The sequence below is a fragment of the Aegilops tauschii genome, chromosome 6, assembly GCF_002575655.3.
Source record: "Aegilops tauschii subsp. strangulata cultivar AL8/78 chromosome 6, Aet v6.0, whole genome shotgun sequence".
Lineage (NCBI taxonomy): Eukaryota > Viridiplantae > Streptophyta > Magnoliopsida > Poales > Poaceae > Aegilops > Aegilops tauschii.
In genome coordinates, this window is record NC_053040.3 from 318,625,517 (window position 1) to 318,647,368 (window position 21,852).

The following is a 21,852-nucleotide window of genomic DNA, read 5'->3' on the forward strand; positions in this document are numbered from 1 at the left end:
TCCGATGACGATTTTGTATTATATGAGTTATGTGATTTGGTGACCGAATGTTGTTCGGAGTCCCGGATGAGATCACGGACATGACGAGGAGTCTCGAAATGGTCGAGAGGTAAAGATTCATATATAGGACAATGATATTCGGACACCGGAAGTGTTCTGGGGGTACCGGGTACATATCGGGTCACCGGAAGGGGTTTCGGGCATCCCCCGGCAACTACATGGGCCTAATGGGCCAAGAAGGGGACATACCAGGCCCTATGGGGCTGGTGCACCCCATGTAGGCCAAAATAGGAGGGGAAGGAAAGGGGAGAAGAGAGAAAGGAAGGGGAGGGATTCGGCCTCCCCCTTCCTTCTCTCCTCCCTCCTCCCCCCTCCGGAATATATGGAAGGGGGGAGGCCGAATTGGGAGGCGCCCAGGTAGGATTCCTCCTACTTAGGGCTCCCCCTTGACTGCATCTCATATATATGAGGGGGGGCACCGCTAGAACACACACCAACAATTGTTAGGCATGTGCAGGGCCCCCCTCCACAGTTTACGCCTCCCGTCATATTGTCGTAGTGCTTAGGCGAAGCCCCGCGCGGATCACTTCACCATCACCATCACCATGCCGTCATGCTGATGAAACTCTCCCTCGACACTTTGTTGTATCAAGAATTCAAGGGATGTCATCGAGCTAAACGTGTGCAGAACTCGGAGGTGCCGTACGTTCGGTGCTTGATCGGTCGGAACGAGAAGAAGTTCGACTACATCAACTGCATTGTCAAACGCTTCTGCTTTCGGTCTACGAGGGTACGTGGACACATTCTCCCCCTCTCGTTGCTATGCATCTCCTAGATAGATCTTGCATGAGTGTGGGAATTTTTGAAATTGCATGCTATGTTTCCCAACAACCGGTGCTTGGGTGTTGTTCTTACTTGAGAAAACCTCCCACTTATGATTAACCCCCTCACAAGCATCCGTAACTACGAGAAAAGTATTAAGATAAAATCTAACCATAGCATTAAACATTTGGATCCAATCGGTCCCTTACGAAGTAGCGCATAAACTAAGGTTTAAGCTTCTGTCACTCTAGCAACCCATCATATAATAACTACACCACAATGCATTCCCTTAGGCCCAAAGTGAAGGAAATATGCCCTAGAGGCAATAATAAAGTTATTATTTATTTCCTTATTTCATGATAAATGTTTATTATTCATGCTAGAATTGTATTAATCGGAAACTTAGTACATGTGTGAATACATAGACAAAACAAAGTGTCCCTAGTATGGCTCTACTTGACTAGCTCGTTTATCAAAGATGGTTATGTTTCCTAGCCATAGACATGTGTTGTCATTTGATGAACAACATCACATCATTAGGAGAATGATGTGATGGACAAGACCCATTCGTCAGCTTAGCATTATGATCGTTACAGTTTCATTGCTACTGCTTTCTTCATGACTTATACATGTTCCTCAAACTATGAGATTATGCAACTCACGAATACCGGAGGAACACCTTGTGTGCTATCAAACGTCACAACATAACTGGGTGATTATAAATATGCTCTATAGGTGTCTCCAATGGTGTTTGTTGAGTTGGCATGGATCGAGATTAGGATTTGTCACTCCGTGTATCGGAGAGGTATCTCTGGGCCCTCTCGGTAATGCACAGCACTATAAGCCTTGCAAGCATTGTGACTAATGAGTTATTTGCGGCATGATGCATTACAGAACGAGTAAAGAGACTTGCCGGTAACGAGATTGAACTAGGTATGAGGATACCGACGATCGAATCTCGGGCAAGTAACATACCGATGACAAAGGGAACAACGTATGTTGTTATGCGGTTTGACCGATAAAGATCTTCGTAGAATATGTAGGAGCCAATATGAGCATCCAGGTTCCGCTATTGGCTATTGACCAGAGATGTGTCTCGGTCATGTCTACATAGTTCTCGGAACCGTAGGGTCCGCACGCTTAACGTTCGATGACGATTTGTATTATGAGTTATGTGATTTGATGACCGAAGTTTGTTCGGAGTCCCGGATGAGATCGGGGACATGACAAGGAGTCTCGAAGTGGTCGAGAGGTGAAGATAGATATATTGGAAGGCTATATTCGGACATCGGAAAGGTTCCGAGTGATTCGGGTATTTTCCGGAGTACAGGAGAGTTACGGGAATTCGCCAGGAGAAGTATTGGGCCTTATTGGGCCATACGGGAATAGAGGAAGCAGGCCAAAGGGAAGGAGGCCCCCCCCATGAGTCCGAATTGGACTAGGGGAAAGGGGGCGGCGCCCCCTTTCCTACTCCCTCTCTCTTTCCCTCTTTCTTCTCTCCTACTCCGGAAAGGAAAAGGGGAATCCTACTAGGACTTGGGAGTCCTAGTAGGACTCCCCACACTTGGCGCGCCCCCTCTAGGGCCGGCCTCTTCCTTCTCCCTCCTTTATATACGTGGGCAGGGGACACCCCAAAGGGACAACAGACAATCTCTTAGCTGTGTGCGTTGCCCCCCTCCACAGTTACACACCTCGGTCATATTGTCGTAGTGCTTAGGCGAAGCTCTGCGCTGGTAACTTCATCATCACCATCGCCACGTCGTCGTGCTGACGAAACTCACCCTCGGCCTCAACTAGATCAAGAGTACGAGGGACGTCATCGAGCTGAACGTGTGCTGAACGTGGAGGTGCCGTACATTCGGTACTTGGATCGATTGGATCGCGAAGATGTTCGACTACATCAAACGCGTTACTAAATGCTTCCGCTTTCGGTCTATGAGGGTACGTGGACACACTCTCCCCGCTCGTTGCTATGCATCACCTACATGATCTTGCGTGTGCGTAGGACCTTTTTTTAAAATTACTACATTCCCCAACAATGGCATCCGAGGTAGGTCTATGCGTAGATGTTATATGCACGAGTAGCACACAAATGAGTTGTGGGCGATAATAGTCATACTGCTTACCAACATGTCATACTTTGATTCGGCGGTATTGTTGGATGAAGCGGCCCGAACCGATATTACGCGTACGCTTACGCGAGACTGGTTGTACCGACGTGCTTTGCACACAGGTGGCTGGCGGGTGTCAGTTTCTCCAACTTTAGTTGAATTGAGTGTGGCTACGCCCGGTCCTTGTTGAAGGTTAAAAGAACACACTTGACAAAAAATCGTTGTGGTTTTGATGCGTAGGTAAGAACGGTTCTTGCTAAGCCCGTAGCAGCCACGTAAAACTTGCAACAACAAAGTAGAGGACGTCTAACTTGTTTTGATGTGATATGGTCAAGACGTGATGAGATATAAGTTGTTGTATGAGATGATCATGTTTTGTTAAAGTTATCGGCAACTGGCAGAAGCCTTATGGGTGTCTCTTTATTGCATAAGATGCAAGCGCCAAATAATTGCTTTACTTTATCGCTATGCGATAGCAATAGTTGCAAGAGCAATAGTTGGCGAGACGACCATGTGACGACACATTGATAGAGATCAGGATGATGGAGATCATGGTGTTATGCCGGTGACGATAGAGATCATGACGGTACTTTGGAGATGGAGATCAAAGGCGCAAGATGATCATGGCCATATCATGTCACATATTTTGATTGCATGTGATGTTTATCTTTTATACATCTTATTTTGCTTGGTTCGGCGGTAGCTTTATAAGATGATCCCTTACTAAAATTTCAAGGTATAAGTGTTCTCCCTAAGTATGCACCGTTGCGATAGTTCTTCGTGCTGAGACACCACATGATGATCGGGTGTGATAAGCTCTACGTTCACATACGATGGGTGCAAGCCAGTTTTGCACATGCAGAATACTCGGGTTAAACTTGACGAGCCTAGCATATGCAGACATGGCCTCGGAACACTGGAGACCGAAAGGTCGAACGTGAATCATATAGTAGATATGATCAACATAGTGATGTTCACCATTGAAAACTACTCCATCTCACGTGATGATCGGACATGGTTTAGTTGATATGGATCACGTGATCATTTAGATGACTCGAGGGATGTCTATCTAAGTGGGAGTTCTTAAGTAATATGATTAATTGAACTTAAATTTATCATGAACTTAGTCCTGATAGTATTTGCATATCTATGTTGTAGATCAATAGCTCGCAAATAGCTTCCCCGTTTTATTTATGATATGTTCCTAGAGAAAACTAAGTTGAAAGATGATAGTAGCAATGATGCGGACTTGGTCTGTGATCTGAGGATTATCCTCATTGTTGCACAGAATAATTATGTCCTTGATGCACCGCTAGATGACAGACCTATTGCAGGAGCAGATACAGACGTTATGAACGTTTGCCAAAGCTCGGTATGATGACTACTTGATAGTTTAGTGCACCATGCTTTACGGCTTAGAACCGGGACTTCAAAAATGTTTTGAACGCCATGGAGCATATAATATGTTCCAAGAGTTGAAATTGGTATTTCATACTCATACCCGTGTCGAGAGGTATGAGACCTCTGATAGTACTTTGCCTACAAAATGGAGGAGAATGGCTCAACCAGTGAGCATGTGCTCAGATTGTCTGGGTACTACAAATGCTTGAATCAAGTGGGAGTTAATCTTCCAGATAAGATAGTAATTGACAAAGTTCTCTAGTCACTATCACCAAGTTACTAGAACTTCGTGATGAACTATAATATGCAAGGGATGACGAAAGTAATTCCCGAGCTCTTCGCGATGTTGAAATTGGCGAAGGTAGAAATCAAGAAAGAGCATCAAGTGTTGATGGTTTACAAGACCACTAGTTTCAAGAAAAGGGCAAAAGAATAGAAAGGGAACTTCAAGAAGAATGACAAACAAGTTGTCACTCCCGTGAAGAAACCCAAAGCTTGACTCAAGCCTGGAACTGAGTGCTTCTACTGCAAAGGAAATGGTCACTGGAAGTGGAACTGCCCTAGATACGTGGCGGATAAGAAGGATGGCAAAGTGAACAAAAGTATATTTGATATACATGTTATTGATGTGTACTTTACTAGTGTTTATAGCAACCCCTCAATATTTGATACTGGTTTAGTTGCTAAGAGTAGTAACTAAAAACAGGAGTTGCAGAATGAACACGGACTAGCTATAGGCAAAGTGACGATGTGTGTTGGAAATGATTCCAAGGTTGATAAGATCACCATCGCACACTCCCTCTACCTTCGAGATTAGTGTTGGACCAAAATAAATGTTATTTGGTGTTTGCGTTGAGCATGAATATGATTGGATCATGTTTATTGCAATACGGTTATTCATTTAAGTCAAAGAATAATTGTTGTTCTGTTTACATGAATAAAACCCTCTATGGTCATACACTTAATATAAATGGTTTATTGAATCTCGATCGTAATGATACACATATTCATAATATTGATGCCAAAAGATGCAAAGTTTATAATGATAGTGCAACATATTTGTGGCACTACCGTTTAGGTCATATTGGTGTAAAGCGCATGAAGAAACTCCATGCTGATGGGCTTTTGGAATCACTTGATTATGAATCACTTGATGCTTGCGAGCCATGCCTCATGGGCAAGATGACTAAGACTCCGTTCTCCGGAACAATGGAGCGAGCAACAGACTTGTTGGAAATAATACATACTGATGTATGTGGTCCAATGAGTGTTGAGGCTCGCGGCGGGTATCGTTATTTTCTAACCTTGACAGATGATTTGAGCAGATATGGGTATATCTACTTGATGAAACACAAGTCTGAAACACTTGAAAAGTTCAAAGATTTTCAGAGTGAAGTAGAGAATCATCGTAACAAGAAAATAAAGTTTCTACGATCTGATCGTAGAGGCAAATATTTGAGTTACGAGTTTGGCCTTCAATTAAAACAATGTGGAATAGTTTCACAAACTCATGCCACCTGGAACACCACATCATAATGGTGTGTCCGAATGTCATAACCGTACTTTATTGGGTATAGTGCAATCTATGATGTCTCTTACTGATTTACCACTATCGTTTTGGGGTTATGCATTAGAGACAACTGCATTCATGTTAAATAGGGCACCATCTAAATCCGTTGAGACGACACCTTATGAACTGTGGTTTGGCAAGAAACCCAAGTTGTCGTTTCTTAAAGTTTGAGGTTGCGATGCTTACGTGAAAAAGCTTCAACCTGATAAGCTCGAACCCAAATCGGAGAAATTTGTCTTCATAGGATATCCAAAAGAGACTGTTGGGTACACCTTCTATCACAGATCCGAAGGCAAGATCTTTGTTGCTAAGAATGGATCCTTTCTGGAGAAGGAGTTTCTCTCGAAAGAAGTGAGTGGGAGGAAGGTAGAACTTGATGAGGTAATTGTACCTTCTCCCGAATTGGAAAGTATTTCTTCACTGAAATCAGTTCAAGTGATGCTTACACCAATTAGTGAGGAAGTTAATGATGATGATCATGAAGCTTCAGATCAAGTTACCACCGAACCTCGTAGGTCAACCAGAGTACGTTCCGCACCAGAGTGGTACGGTAATCCTATTCTGGTGTTCATGTTACTTGACCATGACGAACCTAGGAACTATGAGGAAGCGATGATGAGCCCAAATTCTGCAAAATGGCTTGAGGCCATGAAATTTGAGATGGGATCCATGTATGAGAACAAAGTGTGGACTTTGGTTGACTTGCCCGATGATCGGCAAGCCATAGAAAATAAATGGATCTTCAAGAGGAAGACGGACGCTGATAGTAGTGTTACTGTCTACAAAGCTAGACTTGTCGAAAAAGGTTTTTTGACAAAGTTCAAGATGTTGACTACGATGAGATTTTCTCACTCGTAGCGATGCTTAAGTCTGTCTGAATCATGTTAGCAAATTGCCACATTTTATGAAATCTGGCAAATAGATGTCAAAACTACATTCCTTAATGGATTTCTTAAAGAAGAGTTGTATATGATGCAACCAGAAGGTTTTGTCAATCCTAATGGTGCTAACAAAATGTGCAAGCTCCAGCGATCCATCCATGGACTGGTGCAAAGCATCTCAGAGTTGGAATATACGCTTTGATGAGTTGATCAAAGCATATAGTTTTATACAAACTTGCGATGAAGCCTGTATTTACAAGAAAGTGAGTGGGAGCACTACAACCTTTCTGATAAGTATATGTGAATGACATATTGTTGATCGGAAATGATGTAGAATTTTCTTTAAAGCATAAAAGGAGTGTTTGAAAGGATTTTTTCAAAGAAAGACCTCGATGAAGCTGCTTACATATTGAGCATCAAGATCTATAAAGATAGATCAAGACGCTAGATAAGTTTTTTTCAATGAGTACATACCTTGACAATTTTTTGAAGTAGTTCAAAATGGAACAGTCAAAGAAGGAGTGCTTGCCTGTATTGCAAAGTGTTAAATTGAGTAAGACTCAAAGCCCGACCACGGCAGAAGATAGAAAGAGAATGAAAGTCATTCTCTATGCCTCACCCATAGGTTCTATAAAGTATGTCATACTGTGTACCAGATCTATTGTATACCCTACACTGAGTTTGGCAAGGGAGTACAATAGTGATCTAGGAGTAGATCACTGGACAGCAGTCAAAATTATCCTTAGTGGAATAAGGATATGTTTCTCGATTATGGAGGTGACAAAAGGTTCGTCGTAAAGGGTTACGTCAATGCAAGTTTTGACACTGATCCAGATGACTCTAAGTCTCAATCTGGATACATATTGAAAGTGCGAGCAATTAGCTAGAGTAGCTCCGTGCAGAGCATCGTTGACATAGAAATTTGCAAAATACATACGGATCCGAATATGGTAGACCCGTTGACTAAACTTCTCTCACAAGCAAAACATGATCACACATTAGTACTCTTTGGGTGTTAATCACATGGCAATGTGAACTAAGATTACTGACTCTAGTAAACCCTTTGAGTGTTGGTCACATGGCGATGTGAACTATGGGTGTTAATCACATGGTGATGTGAACTAATGGTGTTAAATCACACGGCGATGTGAACTAGATTATTGACTCTAGTGCAAGTGGGAGACTGAAGGAAATATGCCCTAGAGGCAATAATAAAGTTATTTTTTATTTCCTTATTTCATGATAAATGTTTATTATTCATGCTAGAATTGTATTAACCGGAAACTTAGTACATGTGTGAACACATAGACAAAAACAAAGTGTCCCTAGTATGCCTCTACTTGACTAGCTCGATTATCAAAGATGGTTATGTTTCCTAGCCATAGACATGTGTTGTCATTTGATGAACGGGATCACATCATTAGGAGAATGATGTGATGGACAAGACCCATTCGTTAGCTTAGCATTATGATCGTTACAGTTTCATTGCTACTGCTTTCTTCATGACTTATACATGTTCCTCAGACTATGAGATTATGCAACTCACAAATATCGGAGGAACACCTTGTGTGCTATCAAACGTCATAACGTAACTGGGTGATTATAAAGATGCTCTACAGGTGTCTCCGATGGTGTTTGTTGAGTTGGCATAGATCGAGATTAGGATTTGTCACTCCGTGTATCGGAGAGGTATCTCTGGGCCCTCTCGGTAATGCACATCACTATAAGCCTTGCAAGCATTGTGACTAATGAGTTGCGGGATGATGCATTACGGAACGAGTAAAGGGACTTTCCGGTAACGAGATTGAATCTCGGGCAAGTAACATACCGATGACAAAGGGAACAACGTATGTTGTTATGCGGTTTGACCGATAAAGATCTTCATAGAATATGTAGGAGCCAATATGAGCATCCAGGTTCCGCTATTGGTTATTGACCGGAGATGTGTCTCGGTCATGTCTACATAGTTCTCGAACCCGTAGGGTCCGCACGCTTAACGTTCGATGACGATTTGTATTATGAGTTATGTGATTTGATGACCGAAGTTTGTTCGGAGTCCCGGATGAGACCGGGAACATGACGAGGAGTTTCAAAATGGTCGAGAGGTAAAGATCGATATATTGGAAGGCTATATTCGGACATCGGAAAGGTTGCGAGTGATTCGGGTATTTTTCGGAGTACCGGAGAGTTACGGAATTCGCCGGGAGAAGTATTGGGCCTTATTGGGCCATACGGGAATAGAGGAGGCAGGCCAAAGGGAAGGAGGCGCGCGCCCCCCATGGGTCCGAATTGGACTAGGGGAAAGGGGGCGGCGCCCCCCTTGCCCTTTCCTACTCCCTCTCTCTTTCCCTCTTTCTTCTCTCCTACTCTGGAAAGGAAAAGGGGAATCCTACTAGGACTTGGGAGTCCTAGTAGGACTCCCCACACTTGGCGCGCCCCCTCTAGGGCCGGCCTCCTCCTCCTCCCTCCTTTATATACGTGGGCAGGGGACACCCCAAAGGGACAATAGACAATCTCTTAGCCGTGTGCGGTGCCCCCCTCCATAGTTACACACCTCGGTCATATCGTCGTAGTGCTTAGGCGAAGCCCTGCGCCGGTAACTTCATCATCACCATCGCCACGCCGTCGTGCTGACAGAACTCTCCCTCGGCCTCAACTGGATCAAGAGTATGAGGGACGTCATCGAGCTGAACGTGTGCTGAATGCGGAGGTGCCGTATGTTCGGTACTTGGATCGGCTGGATCGCGAAGACGTTCGACTACATCAACCGCGTTACTAAACGCTTCCGCTTTCGGTCTACGAGGGTACGTGGACACACTCTCCCCGCTCGTTGCTATGCATCACCTACATGATCTTGCGCGTGCGTAGGCATTTTTTTTGAAATTACTACGTTCCCCAACACAAAGATGGTGAAGTGCCATGTGGTCGACGTTCACATGACACCACTAAGGGAATCACAACATACATATCGTCAAAATATCGAACACACATATCAAGTTCACATGATTACTTGCAACATGACTTCTCCCGTGACCTCAAGAACTAAAGTAACTACTCACAAATGATAGTAATGCTCAAGATCATAGGGGTATTAAATAGCATAATGGATCTGAACATATAATCTTCCACCAAATAAACCATATAGTAATCAACTACAAGATGTAATCAACACTACTAGTCACCCGCAGGTACCAATTTGAGGTTTCGGTACAAAGATTGAACACAAGAGATGAACTAGGGTTTGAGAGGAGATGGTGTTGTTGAAGATGTTGATGGAGATTGGACTCCCAAATATGAGAGGGTTGTTGGTGATGACGATGACTTTGATTTCCCCCTCCGGGAGGGAAGTTCCCCCGGCGGAATCGCTCCATCGGAGGACAAAAATGCTCCTGCCCAAGTTTCGCCTCGAGACGACGGCGAAAGGAGCTCAACTTAGCAACCTCGCCCCCCTTTTGATAATATCGGCATAACTATGAACTCAGTGTGATATTGGATTACTAAAATATTAAAACATGTCTTGAGCCTTGCCAACACTTGTCTTTAAAGTAGGGATCACCCACCACTCCCCTTATTGTCTCTTTTGGAAGAAATCTCAAATAGATTTGACAATTCATTAGTCTCTTAAGATATGTTGACACTAATCACTAAAATCCACCAAGGGTATGAAGATGCACATTTAGTTGGGTTTTGCGCCTATGGCGCATAACGTCATGCCATTATCGAGCATTCTATGGACGCTTGCGAGGCGTTTCTTGTGGCCACCAGTTGCGTCCCAAGCTCAGTGTGCATGAAGGACATTCCCTATCACAGCAGGATCTGACGGAAGCTCACTCGGTCAGATGGAGCGACGACTGGATTTGGTGAAGTCAAGAGTGATATCTTCATGCTCTTTCTGTCGTGGTGGTGGTGAAGGAAGAGGAGTCGATTACATGTTTGTCTCTGTCTTCTTCAGGTCGCTCGTCGTGCCGAAGATGGGTCTCCAGCCGTGGAACGACGATATGTTGCAGTGGAGCTACCACGCCCTCTAATGCTTACTGACATCAAAGGTTTATTGTCTGCCTTGAGCGTTTCATCGTCGACCGTTTTGGCTGAAAGGCGACCCTCTGAAGCTCTGGTGCCTCGATGCGTCGCCTTCTTCCATTCCACCCGACCAAGGTGTTAAAAGGGAGGCAGTTCAACAACAATATGGTGTAAGTTTCTCTTTTCTCCGGTAAGCGCCGACAGTCTGACATGTCTTCATGTAAGTGGTAGGGTTCCCGATGATGGATATTTGATTAGTTATTGAAGCCAAACAGAAGATGCACTAGAGCACACTCCACAGCTTGAACCCATGTTCTTTTTCTAAAGTTTATGGGCTGAGTTTTCTTTATAGGGATCTTTGGATCAGCTGCACTGAATTGCAAAATGAATCTACCTTCTGTTTTTGCAAAATGAATCTATCTTTCTGTTTGTTTTAAAAAGAGAGAGCCGTTTCTTGTATGGTCAACGGGCAGAACAGTCGAACACGGACCGACGGACCCGAGCTGCTTCACACTGATCCAACCCCACCGGGTCTCTCCCGCCGCCGCGCTCTCTTCTCGCCGGCAGCCCCTACGCCAACTCGCCCTCGAATCGTGCACCTCGGCATCTGCGATGGCCTCCACGCCGCCGGTGGCAAGGAAGGTGCTGCACGAGCTGGCGGAGCACGGCGACGTCCGCCTCGACAGCTACTACTGGCTCCGCGACGACTCCCGCTCCGATCCCGCCGTCCTCGCCCACCTCCGCGCCGAGAACGACTACACGGCGGCCCTCATGTCCGGTGAGAGCCTATGTGCCATTGCGGAGCTTCTGCTTGGTACCATCCGATTGGATTGGATAGTTTAATCAAGTGAGAATCTTCCTGCTGAGGTCGATTTGAGCGAATCGCTTTTAGTGTGTCTGCACCAACAAATTAATGAATTAGGCTCCACCATATTCTCTAGTAATTTGTCATGATATTTGTGGTATACATTCGATTTGGTTCTAGTTGGTGCCTGGTAGATCGACCTGCCTTATGTTGTTCTATCGGCGGAATTTAAATCTTGGATTGTCATCCTGTGCAGCTTGATTGCTAGTGGAATTGGATTGTTTGTGCCGTGGCACTGGTTGCCATGTTATAGGGGTACGATGCAGTCATATAATTTGATCGCTAGTGATAGTGGAGACTGATGACAAATGCATTCTGAACTGAAGGGGGAGTTTAATGCTGTACTTGAGACCAGACCTTTTTTTTCTTCTTCTAAATATGTATTAACATCTTATAAGTTATCTAGTCTTATACTCTTCTTTTATATCTTATATTTCCCTTCTTCTAGATGTCAAACACATCGAGGATGAAATATTTGCTGAAATTCGAGGAAGAATCAAGGAAGATGATACAGATGTGCCTCTTCGCAGAGGGCAGTATTACTACTATGAAAGAACATTGACTGGCAAGGAGTATGTACAACACTGCAGGCGTCTTGTACCAACAGATGGCCATATCACAGTCTTCGATGCGATGCCCGTAGGACTTGATGCCCCTGATGAGCATATTGTCTTGGATGAGAATGTAAAGGCTGAGGGCCATGACTATTACAGCATCGGGGCTTTCAAAGTATAATTTTGGTTTCCCTTGCTCCATGTATTTGTGTGAATGTGTGCTCCTTGACTCCTTGTGCACGTGTCTCTTCAATGTTCTCATATGTAGGTGAATCTGAATATTCATTTCAGGTCAGTCCCAGCGGTAGGCTAGTTGCTTATGGAGAAGATACTAACGGTGACGAAGCCTACACGCTTTATGTCATTGATGCGGAGAGTGGAGAATATGTTGGGCAACCACTTAAAGGAGTTACTTCTGACATTGAGTGGGCTGGTGATGATTACCTTGTTTACATTACAATGGACAGCCTTCATCGACCAGATAAAGTATGTGAACTCTTCTTCTTACTTCTACATGAAACGTGTCCTGGTTCGTGCACACGAGGTTTATAGACGCATGAGAGAAAAGTAAATATTGATGTTTCATCATGTAAGTAGCTCAAATTCATGGAAAAATGAGCGGAATTTCTCTCTGTCATCGTTGTTCTCAAGCTGTTATGGCACTATGCACTGTGGTCTTCCCTGCATGCCCAAGTTTTTGCTCTTATTTTCTTGGGAACGAAATGTTACTTCTTAATTTGTAGTTTAACAGAATGGTGGCGACATGTTCAGATTAATCACTCATTCTTGACTCCTAAGGTGATAGCTGATTGAAAATTACTATATCAAGTTGTAAACTTGTAATCCTTTTTTATTCAAGAATGTGCAAGAGCTTTGCATGCCATTTCGTTAAGATTGAAAGGCAGTCAATTAGAAGAGGTTTTACAACACATTGAGCAGCCAAACACTAGTCACTCCAGCTGAGAGCAGCTACACTGATTACTCACGGTAGCCAGCCGGCAGCTGCACCTTCTTCTACATAACGAAGTCCTCCCTAACTCGTGGGGTCACTCTACCTCCCAGCAGCCACGCGTCGGCCTCTCGTGTCACACAGAAGTGCCCCCTGCGGGACCCCTACCAGGGGTACCCCCTAAATAGTTGCTCCCTAAAACATGTTATATAATGGGTTATCTCTTAGTGTTATCTTTAGTATTTAGGGTTTAATGCCACGAGATCCTAAAATTATGGAGGATTAAAATTAAAATTAAAAAAATAAGTGAATACGATAAGACATCTCGTACAATGGAGAAAAATGTCTTATCTTTCTTCCTAAGAGATCATCTCTTAGCTAAGAGAAGACAAGCCTCTTTTTTTTGTTTCTCTCTCTTCCGTCTCACCAATTATCTTACGTGGCATCGCTAAGACCATTGCACACGTTATAAGCTTGTGTTGCTCTGTGGTTGGGCCTGAACGTGCTGGAACGCTGGTAAAGCGGGCCCATGGTGCAATGAGTGTTGGGTTGGCGAGCCTGGGGTTGGGTAACACCGGTCCCTCCGAGATCACTAATTAGAGGGTACCCCTTGCAAAGGTCACTCCCCACCTCTCGTGGTGAGAAGTGGCGCACTGCATGTGCGCACTTGTCGCAACCTAGGAGTTTTGTGCTTTTTTCCATAGATTCGTTTCTTCAAACGTTTTATCTCTTGAACCGGTCATTCAAATCACGAACCGTTTCACCGTTGCATTTCTTGAGTCGAGATCTTCAGAATTAGATCCCATGTTAATAGGTTTGGATGATTTTTTCCCGTAAAAAACAGCGGTTGTAGAAAAACGAAAGCAAAAAATATCGGAAACAAACAAAACGTAAACCCGGAAGCACATCTCTTCTTTTTCACTTTTCGGAGCTGTGCTTCACCATGAAGTACAACTGTACTTTTCACTTCCTGGGAAGCACATCTGTGTTTCACACCAAAGCACAACTGTGCCTTTTCAGACGGCGTGCTTCACGAGAGGAAAACAACAATTTTTTTCCGAGAAAACTTAGGAAAAACCAAGCAAAATTCAAAAACCTGAAAAAAAGAAACGCGTCCTGGAAACAAAAAAAAAAAAACAGTGCGCCCAGCGTTCGACACGTGGTGCCCTACTGCCCTGGGGCGCTCCAGCGGTGCCCATTGGGTCTCCCCTGCAAGGGGTGCACGTGGGTTAGTCACTCCCCGGTCCCTCTCACCGGATTGGGGCAATGACGCTCTTGCCCATGTTGACATCAAATAGGATTTGTCGGGCTGCAAAAACACCACCGCTTCATCCACAAAAAGGTATAGTTGATGCCCTGGAGTGGAGAATTACCAATAAGAACGGCCACGAAAAAAAAGTCGAATACCTCCACAATGTCCATTTTCAGTATGAATGCTGGAGCACACTTCCGGTGGAAGAAGTCCACAGCCCGTTACCCAGGAATGAAGTTTTTCTGGATTGGGATGAACGCACTCCGATTCGCGGCGATGAGAGTGTCAAGCTTTTGAGCAAGTCACGGCCCCTAAGTCTTCAAGAAGATCTGTCCAAATCCATGTACCAGATTAATGGGGTGAAACCCGCTGATGTTCGTTGCACCATCCTTTTTCAGAAGCAGGGTGATGAAACCAAGTTTTAATACTGCGTCAATGCATGACAAGTGTGTGCTTGTGTATTTTGCAGTGCTTGTCATAGTTTTATTGACTCGTTACCTTGGCTTTGACAGGTATGCCTACACAAGTTAGGATCTGATCAATCTAATGATATGTGCCTGTATCATGAAAAAGATGACATATTTTCACTTGGTCTTCAAGCTTCAGAAAGCAAGCAATATTTATTTGTTAGATCAGAAAGCAAAAGCACAAGCTTTATATTCCACCTAGACATCTCCAAACAGAAAAAGCAGCTTGAAGTTTTGACACCTCGCTTGTATGGCATTGATACAGCAGCTAGTCATCGTGGAAACCATTTCTATATTAAGAGGCGAAGTGAAGATTTCTACAACTCTGAACTGGTTGCTTGCCCATCGAATAATGTTGCCGAGGCCACTGTCTTGCTACCACACAGAGAAAGGTAATCAACTTCGTTGCTATTTAAGTTTGAAAGTTAGTTTTTTTTGGCTTCTTGATTATATACTGATACACAGTGCCCATTCCACCCCCCCCCCCCCCCCCCCCCCCCGCCCCCTGGAAACACCATTCCCTGGATTCCATAATTGCAAATTCTTTCTTAGGACTAAAAAAGAAGGACTGCAAAGTGGATTTTAGACCTGGCTGACTATCATGTTTATGTCTCATATTGGCTAATGTATTTGGAACCCCTAGGAACTTCTGTCAAATCTTATTAAAAAATCACCCAAAAGCAAAGGGTACCAAATAAAGCTTCACTGTTATGGAGATAGTTAAAAAAACGTTGATCCAAATGCCTCAATGTAATTTGATTTTCTGTATGATTCACTATTTTTTTACTTGGAGATGGAATAGGATGTCAATGGTAAATTTGTATAATCTGTGAACTTGTAAATCATTTATCCAACCCGGACAGAGACATTGTTGGCATCAGTCTTCAAGCTTATAAAGAGTAAACATCTTTTGTAACACAAGCCCCAGGTTTTGCTGTGGTGTCTCTAGTTCATTTCCAGTGTTAAGATAAAAATGCCTTTGTCTATATGGATACTGGTCCCACAAGGATATTTCACAGATGCACCATGTACCCTTTTTCTCATTGGAAGCTTGAAGAGAGCTGGAAGACACTGCTTTTGCAAGTACAGTTAGCACCATGTATAACCAGCTAATGAATTTGAACACCACTAAAGTATCAGGGAACACACCAATTAATGTTTTCATGTTGCAGTACTGTCAAACATATGGATCATTCATAGGATGATATCACAACAACGCGAAAGCTGTCGATTTAGTTAGGTCACGTTTTTTTTTTGTAACTAGGAAGTGGGTGAGAAACTTGTTGCTCTTAAAGTAATGTCCTAGATTTTTGAAACAAATACACTGAAAATATTTCTGGAGAAGTATGCACTTAGATTAATAGTACAGTCATGCATACTGATAGCTAAGCTGCATCTAATAGGTAACTGCACGGAACATATCAGTTAAGTTATTCGGCTGCACCTTATCGGCTTGCAAATCTAATTTACTGTACTCTGCTCTTCTTATCAATGTGAAAATTATGTATTAGTGATGATGATCCAACATTGATAACATAAGGAGCAACACTGCATTAAAAAACTGAAGCTCCTTTCAGTGTGAAAATTCAGGACTTCCAGCTCTTTGAGAATCATATTGCTGTCTATGAGCGTGAGAATGGTCTACCAAAAATAACTGTATATGGCTTACCGGCCAGCGGAGAGGCACTTGGGAAACTTCAGGGTGGACGGGAAATTGATTTTGTTGATCCAGCATATGCAGTGGAACCCGAGGAGTCACAGTTCCATTCATCTATTATTAGGTTTCGTTATAGCTCAATGAAGACACCACCCTCTGTGTTTGACTATGATATGGATTCAGGGGTGTCTGTATTGAAGAAAATTAATACTGTAAGCTATTACTTGCACCACTTGGTTTTATGTTATTTGGAACAAATTTTGCATGTGCTTCTTCATATCTCTTTATGTCTGGCCATGGTAATCAATGCACAATGAATATCAATATTTCAACAATGGTAAATTCATTGGGTAGTTTCTGTTTATTGCTTAAACTAATGTCTCTACTTTCCTTAATATGCTATTCTTGTGAGTTTTGACAGTACGTTTGGTGATGGTCTATATTGCCCAGGCCAAAAGCTTTCCGCTGATTTTGTTTTACAAATCTACTATTACATTATTTCAACATGTAAGACGTTCGTGCTAAGTTCCGGCGTTCTCAGGTGTTGATCCAGCATCTGACGGTCCCCTTTGAATTGCCGCTTCAGGCAACATATCACTGTCCAACCAAGCCATGTTTACTGTCTCTGCCTTTTCTCTTTTCACCATTTACCTTACCTGCTCCTTTTAGGCTATATAAACCGGAGGTCAGAGAGGAGATGACATCATCTTTTGTTTGGGTTTCCCCCTTTGAGCCACCACTGTTTGTGGGCTGGCAAGAACTCTTTTTGTAATAGCTACTACTAAGTAAAGCATCCATCTGAATTCGGCTAATCAATGTGTGTGTTCAACTGAAACTCTTGATGTTTCTGAATTTCCTAGTCTAGGCTTGTCATTGCTGCTCAAGATGCAACACATACAATCAATTCTTGTACTAAATGCTACTAAAATTTATAAATACATAACATGTTAGGAAAGTAATTTCAGTGAGAAATTACTTATATAAATTCCTGTGGATTAATATATTTATTTTATTTAAATCAGTGACTGAAGTTGCAAAAGTCTGACTGTACATACACAACTATGATTTACACTTAAAAGGGAATAATTATAAGTGTCTCCGGTCAGTGGTGTCGGGCTTTGTTTACATGAACTGAATGAATTGAATTCTTAGCTTTGTTCAGAAATATGTGGTGTGTGCATATTATTTTCTTGTGCAGTATATGCAAATATATTGACCACTTGAAATAGTAAAGAACTCTCGTGAAAGAGAACTATTTTCTTGTGCTTTGAACTTTTCTTTTTTCAGGTTTTAGGTGGATTTGATTCATCAAATTATGTATCAGAAAGAAAATGGGCTGCCGCTTCTGATGGAACACAGATCCCTATCTCCATTATATATAGAAAAGATCTTGTGCAGCTCGATGGCTCAGACCCCATGCTGCTATCTGGCTTTGGCTCCTATGAGGTATTGGGTTGCTATCTTTATTAATCAGAAAAAAATCTTTCTGCCGTCATGAGTATCGTAGACTATTTTTTAGAGCAGCCTGTAATTCATGCTAATATCCTTGGTTCATCTCGGATGCAAATGAGTCATTTGGAATGTTCAAGTACTTTTTCTTTATTTATACAGAAATTGCGAGGTTTATGCACATGAAAGCCTTGAAAATTTTCTAGAATGCCCTGTGGTTCACGTCAACATCTCTTCTTCATCATGGATGCAAATGACTGTTTTCGGACAAATGTATTTCTTGTGTACTTTTGCAAGAAACACAAACTTTTTTTCTAACATGGCATCATGTTTTCACGCACGCCATTTCATCTGAATGTGATTATCCAGCAAAGTGCCATAGTGTTTCATCATGCCTTCATACGCTTCATAGAATTTACAAGCACACGCAATTGAAACACCACTCTCGGCCGGAGGGTAAACGATAGAAATACAAAATTTCTTCTACTTGCATGTAGGGTGGTTGTGTCATTTTCTGAAATTAAGGATTATCAATGCTAAAGTAGAAGTGTAAAATGTAAAACTGTAAATTAAGGGGACATATCCAACAAAAGAGAACCTAAACTATAGTGGAATATTGGGAAAATAAAACATGTTTTTTGAAACTTGTTGTTTCCTTTGATAGTACTGGTTTTGACATTGTTTGTTTGGCAAAGGCTCGCAACTGACAAAACATAACAGTTTCCCTTCGACCTATAACCTAAACTGTAACACAATATTGGGCAAATAGACCATATCTCCTTTCTAATAATACTGGTTTTGACATTGTATGTTTGTCAAAATCTAGCAACTGATAAAACATAACAATTTCCCTTCAACCCATAAAAGCTGGCAAACCTGGCAAACATAACAATTGCGCTAACTATGCACCATCTTTTTGTGCACCACTTTATGTTAACAGATATGCATAGATCCGAGTTTCAGTGGATCAATATTCTCTCTAGTAGATAGGGGGTTTGTACACGCGATAGCTCATGTTCGTGGAGGTGGGGAAATGGGCCGGAAGTGGTATGAAGATGGAAAGCTGTTGAAGAAGAAAAACACCTTCACTGATTTCATTGCTTGTGCTGAGCACTTGATGAAAAGCAAATACTGCTCAAAGGAAAAGCTTTGCATTAGTGGCAAAAGTGCAGGTGGCCTGTTGATGGGCGCTGTCCTAAATATGAGGCCTGACTTATTCAAGGCCGCCATTGTTGGGGTCCCTTTTGTTGATGCTCTCACGACTATGCTTGATCCAACCATTCCATTGACCACAGCTGAATGGGAGGTATTCATCTCCTCTAGTACATCTAAAGTTAACTTTCCATGTTCTACTGTCGTATCGCCATTTTGTAGACTAGCTTGCACTTCAGTGCACTTGACGTTCTGTTCCTACTCTCATCAACTCATGTCTTTTTTAATCATTTGTTCAGGAGTGGGGTGATCCAAGGGAAGAAGAATACTATTATTATATGAAATCATATTCTCCTGTTGACAACGTAAGTGCCGACCTTTATGTATTCAGTCCCACATTTAGTAAGTTGGAGTTCCATTCAATGTGATTATGTCTGGTGGATATTTTCGTGCTGAAGCTTGTTAGTGACACCACCGATCATCCCCTGTGTGAATATATTCATGAATAGGAACTGCGATTCTCACAATAATATTGTGGACTGTACTCTGGGTCAAGAAAGAAGAGACTAAACTCTGAACGCCTGAATAAGAACTGCCGTGTGTTCACCTGTTTCTCCCTCGTGATGTCTAATTGGACTGCAAAAATGAATCGATGCTATGTTTACGTGTGTTAATATTTATTGCAGGTGAAAGCACAAGAGTATCCCCACATTCTCGTCACGGCCGGCTTAAACGGTAGGCGTTCGTCCCTTTGATTACTTGCGAGTTTCTTCCGGGTATGTATGGCTTTGCATCACAGCTCATTTCCTCTGTAACAACAACCAGATCCTTGCGTGATGTACTCCGAACCTGCCAAGTTTGTGGCTAAGCTGAGGGAATTGAAAAGGGATGACAACCTTCTGCTATTCAAGTGTGAAGTAGGTGCCGGACACAACTCAAAGTCTGGAAGGTATATAGTAAAGGATATGGATCCTCCTCCATCTGTGTTGTTTTTTGTTTTTTGACATGTGAAATATACTACCTCTGTATCAAAATATAAGACGTTTTTGCAGTTCAGTTTATGATACGGAAGGAGTAAAAGAGAATGAACAAGATCATATTTTTCCTTTTGGCCTAACTGTTGGTTACTTGCAGGTTCGAGAAATTGCGGGAGGACGCCTTTTCTTACACGTGTCTCCTCAAGGCACTGGGCATGACATATACGGCTTGATTGTGCCGGGCTATCCGGCGTATGAGGTCTAGTTATAGTGAGTTCATTTCGGGATGTAAAACTTGACTTCACTCCACTGATTACTTTTGCCTGGCAGTGGCAGTCTCGTATTCAGGCTGACTCCTATGATTTGTTACGGGCCATTTGAGTTCCGACGAGCAGTCCATTTTTAGTAGTCCCTCCGATCCGTATTACTTGTCGCCGCTAGAATTAATGCATCTAGCAAATACGTCTAGATATATCGATTTCAGCGATAAATAATATGGATCGGAGGAAGTAGTACTCCTCTTTGGTCGAAATTAGGATTAGCTTGAAAAGCAGCCACACATGAACTCACGGGCCACTGTCCTACTCCTTCCGTTTCATGTTATACTGATTATGGACTTTTTAAAAAGTCTAACTTTATAAACTGTGACCAAATATTGTTCTTTTAGGGAATAAACCGTGAGCTAGTTTGTAGAGAGAAAGAGAAAGAGACCAAAACATCAATAATGCTCGGTAGATTAACAGAGGATTTATGTAACCCCGTGGATGTAGCATTGCTCTCAGAACATTGTGCCACCTGCTGGATTATCTTCTCGAGGAGCTCTCTGTCGTCGAGGTTTGTGCATTTCGTTCCACCGCCCCCTCCTCCCTTTAGCTGGCGGTTTCCTTGACAAGCCGTTCCCACCATTTACGAACGAGCTTGGTGATGCCGCGGGACAACTTTTTTTTTTTGAACAACAGAAGGCGCGCGAAGTGTCAAACTTTTCATTCAGCTCAGTAACAACATATAACATGTATTACAAAGCCCTGAATCTGAAAATAAGAGAGCAGAGAAACTACAGGGCAAGAAGAATTCTTATGAGCTGAAGCAAAGCACCATATTTCAGGTTCGACGTTTGAGTGAAGAACCTATTGAGCTACATTGTGTGCAATTCCATTAATCTCCCCTGAGATGTTTCACACCTGAGGTTGTGGGTTGGAAGAGTACTTGAAGAAATCACCGAAAGATTTCCTGATGCTCCACGGGGTGTTAGCCTCAATCATCTTTCCGGTTGCTGCAACCAAAGCTAAGGAAAGGCAATCTAAAAGAAAGGTGGGTTGAACAATGTGTAATCTGCTTGCCATCTGAGCAGCAAAAGAAAGAGCAAGAGCCTCTGCCTGTAAAGGAGTGCTTGTAACTTGAGTTGATGCTTCAATTTACACACTGACTTCAACCTGTTCTTGAGGCGGAGAGAGAAAGACTCCAACTCCTGTTGCCACTGATCCCTGCGCCAATCCTGGAATTCTTTTACTCCTAAAAGCAGCGTCAGAATAAACGTTAGGTCCCTGAATGAGTAGATCAGACTTGATTGTTCGACCCTGCATAGGAAGTTGATTAGAAGAATGTTGAACCTCAGCTGCAGTCTGCATCTTAAAATTGTGAGAAAAGTTATGAGTGTCATCGTAAAATTTGCCACGGGACGACTTGCACGACGCCATGCACCAGAGGGATGCGGCTTGCCTGCTC

The 21,852-nt window shown here is 42.8% G+C and overlaps 1 protein-coding gene across 1 annotated transcript; it reads left to right on the plus strand.

The window, feature by feature from the left end:
• The first annotated feature begins 11,258 nt into the window (after positions 1-11,258).
• On the plus strand, positions 11,259-20,512 carry LOC109758232 (uncharacterized). The gene is made up of 11 exons (XM_020317079.4): positions 11,259-11,583; positions 12,119-12,399; positions 12,516-12,710; positions 14,938-15,284; positions 16,470-16,761; positions 17,837-17,995; positions 18,939-19,304; positions 19,450-19,515; positions 19,837-19,885; positions 19,976-20,099; positions 20,285-20,512. Exons 1-11 carry the CDS (start codon positions 11,418-11,420, stop codon positions 20,358-20,360), a joined length of 2,121 nt encoding a protein of 706 aa, XP_020172668.1. The 5' UTR covers positions 11,259-11,417; the 3' UTR covers positions 20,361-20,512.
• Positions 20,513-21,852: the final 1,340 nt, after the last annotated feature.